The following is a 4,858-nucleotide window of genomic DNA, read 5'->3' on the forward strand; positions in this document are numbered from 1 at the left end:
AAAATTGGTTTTCCCCTATACAAATCTGTCTTAATTGGTCTTTGTAGATGCTCTGATGTGCATGATGTGTCCTAGACGTGTTCAGAAGTTAAAGCCCACTTATGGTATACGGATTTGTATCACATCTCTTGTCAAATAAATTTAGATCAATATTTTTGTCCCATCCAATGTCAGTGTATCAACAGTTTGCTTTCTCCTAGTCTACTTGTTGATCTGAAACATGAAATTAGAAAATATATTCTTTCTGGAATCTAAGTAACTACAAAGTCTTTAAAAATTATCATTCAAGCTTTTAATAGAGGAGGTTAAGTCAGATCCTCAGATCATCCCTCAAAAATTTAGAAATGTGTCCAACTGCAACACCTCTGAAACTGCAAATATCTCTCTAACATTGGGTGATAATGTTGTTTTAATCTGCTCCAGTAACTCATAATGTCTGAATGAATACATCCCTTGAAGAAAAAGGCTGCAGTTGTTAAAGTGAATACTACAAGTACTACTACACATGTAGAAGGAATGCTATGATTTTAAGTGCTTTGGCCTACATTTTAGTGTGCTGTTTAGGTACAGGCCTACAGACTTGTTACATTGAAAGGTGAACTGTGCAATGTTCAATTTATTTGAAAAGTAATAACTAATGTGACCTTTTATTTGAACCTTTTACATGGATAAACTTAGTATTTGTTTTTTGTTTCCCGAATGACTTGAATTGTACTTTTTTGTTTGTTTGTTTGATTTTATTTTACAAGTTTCTATGCTGTAAATTTGTGAGTAAAGACGCTTTTATTCTGAAAAAAAAAATGGACAGGAAGAGTATATTGTGCAGGTCACGAAAGAGGGGAAGGTCTGTTGTAAATATTTCTTCACATTCATACTACATAAAGTTTGCTTTTCATAGAGTTTAGAGCCACTTTTTTATGTTTTTGTAACGCTGTCGGACGCAATGGCGACTAGCGACGACGTGCGGGAAAATGTGAAGGTACTTCAGTTTGTAACAGACACCGTTCAGTTTGATTTAAGTTTGTGGTTTAGACTTAAATAGCAACTCTGTCATTGCTCAGAGAATGGGAGTTTTGTAATACTAGTTTCAAGGTGACCGTGGAATCAGACCTGTGACAGCCAGTGTGTAAAGACAGCTGTTGACCATACACATGTTGATTAATATCATGTGTGCAGAAGTACTATGGCAGCCGACTGGAGTCCTCTGGTGATTTGCAAACAAGTGCTCCCTCCTGCAGTTTGTCTTGCCGCCCGCTTCCAACAAGTGTCAGAGATGCACTGAGCCTGGTTCACCCGGAGGTAACCCAAAGGTACGGTTTGCAATCTTGTCTCACCTTTTACGTTTGTATCATTAACATCTTCAGCAATAACTGACCATTTTGATTTTGCATATTTCCCACACGGCGCACAACTTTCTCTCATGCACATGTCATCAGATGGTGTCATCGAAATCTGCAAATATTTACTACTACCACTATACTACTAGAGTCACTTTTTTGTCTCTACTCTGTCTACTCTTTTTATCTTAAAGATATTATTTGTTACTATACTAATCCAGATGATGCTCTAGAAAATCTGATTAATTTCATTATTCAAGGTTTTTTTATTCACAAACAGAAATGTTCTAAATCACTACTTAAGATCTCACCTTTCCTCCTAGAACTTAATTCCTCTACTTAAATCACTCAGTTTAGTAGACCAAAAAAAAGTACTAAGCTTTTGAAACATTATGGAACCTTTTTCCCTGAAACCTCTGAGTATGTTTACATTTGTGTATGTGTGTCCCTCCTGTTTTTTATTTTTATGTCATTGTCTTTTATCTTCTTTATCTTATCTTTATCTTCATGTTATGTTTTCTATAAGTATTTGTATCATTTACATCTGATTTGTATGTGCTGATGTTGTTTACCTGTTTGTTTGTATATTATCCTTTTGCCAATAAAAACAAACAAACAAAAAACTACTACTATACTACTTGATTACTCAGTGACGACAAGAGCACAAAACATAGACAGGGCACATACAAATCAAACACACACACACACACACACTGCAGCCATCTACATGTCTGCATGAAGCAGACAGGTCAGGCAAAAATCCATTCACGATCATGCCACAGTTTCACTGACAAATGACTTATTGAAGCTCTCTGTAAACACCGGAAAGCATACACATATTGGTGAAAAAGCATCTGTGAACATCATCCTGTACTGTGCTGGGCACTGATTTATATATATTTTTTTTACATTACTGGAATATATAACTGATTAGCTTAAATTTTGTGATTAAAAATGACATCCAGCAGAGGAACTAGCTTTCTTTCTGGTCTTTCTTTGTCTGTTGTCGTCCTTTACGGCATCATCTGTACGTACAGTGATGTTGTGGTTATGCGCTGTTGTTTTTACCAATATTTTTCTCCAGATTCTTCGGCTGTGGCCTTCCCTTTCCAGCGAAGCTTGAGGGCTGCAGAGTCCTGGACCTCGGCAGCGGCTCTGGCAGAGACTGTTATGCCTTCAGTAAACTTGTTGGGCCGAGTGGACATGTGACGGGGATTGATATGACGGAGGAGCTGGTGATCCCACATGCTTGTACTCGCACCATTCTGCAATTGATTTCTGTATTTTCTACTGACTTAACGTACATTTCTTTAGATCACAGCGTCTCGTCAGTACATTGAGTATCATCAAAACAAGTGTGGCTATGAGGAGCCCAACGTCACTTTTGTCCAGGGGTACATGGAGAGTCTCAGTGAAGCTGACATACGAAGTGACTCAATGGATGTTGTGCTGTAGGTTTAAAGCGTGGATATGATTCTACGTGATCTGTCATGGTCTGTTACTATAAGACAGATTTGATTAGTTGATTTGAACAGTTTTCCCCTCTGATATATCCAGATCCAACTGTGTAATCTGTTTGTGTCCTGATAAAAGAGCCGTGCTACAGCAAGCTTACAATGTCCTAAAGGTAAGTCTGAAGAATTTTTATACCAGCTACATTAAATAGAAAGATGTACAGGGACGTACTGTTCGTGGTTCTCATCACGCTCTCATTTTACACAGGAGGGAGGTGAACTGTACTTTAGTGACATGTATGCCAGCAAAGTCGTTCCTGATCACATGAAGCAAGATCCAGTCCTGTGGGGTAAAATAATATTGCATTATCATCTAAAAATTCAATGTAAAAGGCATGAATACAGTGCGGAATCCCTGCATCACTGGCATACAATATCCTTTGGCTGTGACCTTTGTTTTCGGGCCCAGGTGAAGGAATGGGCGGTTCTATGTTTTGGCAGGATCTGATTTCATTGGCCCACAGTGTAGGTTTCAGCACTCCACACCTTGTTTCAGCAAGCCACATTGTGATCTACAACAATGAGCTCAAAGCAAAAGCAGGTACCCAAAGGCAACATTGACTTTTGATGCCATGTGAAGATCATTTTCATTCTACAGATGAGCCAGCTCTTCATTTTTGCAGGTGACATCAGCTATGCTTCGGGCACTTTTCGGCTCTTTAAGTTGCCCAAACGTCCAGTCCTGTCTGTGGCAACAGTAACCTATAAAGGGACTGTGGTAGATTTCCCAGATCAGCTGGACTTTGATTCCTGCCACTGTTTCAAGGTATAATAAAAGTCACATCAGAGAGGGCCAGTCAGGCCAATACTGAGTTGCTTTATCAATGTTTACACAAGGTTATTTACTAGCCTGTGGCTTATTGTTCCGATAAGAGGAAAAGTATGTCTATATGTGTTGAGAGGAAACTTTTTTTAATTTCAGAGAAGAAAATCCTGCATATTCATGTCTAAAAATCTAATAATCTGTTATGTTGTCTTATTTGCTATGCAGAAAGATGTGGCAGTGGAGGTAAATGGAGAGATGGCAGCAATCCTCCAGAGTTCCCGTTTCCTTCCGGATTTCAAAATCCAGATATCAGATAAACCAAAGTCCAGCTTAGAGTCAACACCACAGGTAGCTGAAAATGCTTTAATTTTGAAAGGTTAACTACTGACTGCATTCAGAAAGAAAGTAAAGTTGACCACGTTTTACATGCAAGAATCAAATTAAGCACAGGTTGCCTATCTTTAAAAATGCTTTCATTTTTAATGTGCAGCTTCAAATATTTAAGAATTTTCCAAAATATTGTATTTTGTGTAAATACAGTTTCTTACAAGTTTAACAGAAAGAATAACTCTTTGTAGCAACTGCACAGTGTAAGCTTTGATATTAATTGAGGATTTGTTTCAGTCTCATGAATTTTCTTCATTTTTTCCTTCAGTACTGCCACCTCAGCCCATTTCTGCTGGCTGACAAACTGGGATCCTCAGTGACAAAATGCTCCAAAACAAGCAAATAAAGATGTAGCTGAATCCTGAGTATTACTACGGAAATAAAATGGTAACACATTTTTAGATTTCGATTGGTTGATTTTATAAGTCCATAACAGTACATTAGAGACAAATCATTTTATGTGCTAGTCGTCACCTACCTCTTGCGATGTAGTGAAGGACAATTTTGTGAGGTGTCAGATAATTTGTGAATAATATGATTTACAGTTGTTTGACACAACTAATGCTTTCACAGTAATATGATAATAAATAAGAGTGTCCAGATACTAGAATATCTTTTGTAGTAAATACAATAAGTTAATTTACAAAGTAATAAAATCGTTTGAACTTTCTATGCAATATTGTCGCTTCAGCCTTGATCTACTTGACTAACATCCAAGTAAACAAAATGTAAATGCACAAGAAAAAGTTTGTGTAAAAATGACAAAAGCATCTTACCAATGTTTGTGTAGCCAGAACCTTCGTTTTCTGCTGTCATTGTGCAACATGAAAGAGGAATCTGAACTGACAGGTGTA

General features: G+C 37.4%; 1 protein-coding gene across 1 annotated transcript; it reads left to right on the plus strand.

Annotated features, from left to right (window-relative positions):
* The first annotated feature begins 810 nt into the window (after positions 1-810).
* Positions 811-4,405, plus strand: zgc:153372 (uncharacterized protein LOC767695 homolog). Its single transcript, XM_044202181.1, has 10 exons — positions 811-979; positions 1,177-1,310; positions 2,422-2,572; positions 2,652-2,788; positions 2,895-2,964; positions 3,060-3,141; positions 3,261-3,392; positions 3,475-3,617; positions 3,843-3,965; positions 4,273-4,405. The coding sequence occupies exons 1-10, from the start codon at positions 944-946 to the stop codon at positions 4,348-4,350; spliced, it is 1,086 nt and encodes a 361-aa protein (XP_044058116.1). The 5' UTR covers positions 811-943; the 3' UTR covers positions 4,351-4,405.
* Positions 4,406-4,858: the final 453 nt, after the last annotated feature.

This window comes from Siniperca chuatsi, linkage group LG7, assembly GCF_020085105.1.
Source record: "Siniperca chuatsi isolate FFG_IHB_CAS linkage group LG7, ASM2008510v1, whole genome shotgun sequence".
NCBI classification, from domain to species: Eukaryota; Metazoa; Chordata; class Actinopteri; order Centrarchiformes; family Sinipercidae; genus Siniperca; species Siniperca chuatsi.

Coding starts and splice junctions, on each gene's coding strand:
- zgc:153372 (XM_044202181.1), top strand. CDS start 944: ATGGCGACTAGCGACGACGTGCGGGAAAATGTGAAG. Junction 2,789..2,894: donor GACTCAATGGATGTTGTGCT/GTAGGTTTAAAG, acceptor TGATATATCCAG/ATCCAACTGTGTAATCTGTT. Junction 3,393..3,474: donor TGAGCTCAAAGCAAAAGCAG/GTACCCAAAGGC, acceptor TCATTTTTGCAG/GTGACATCAGCTATGCTTCG.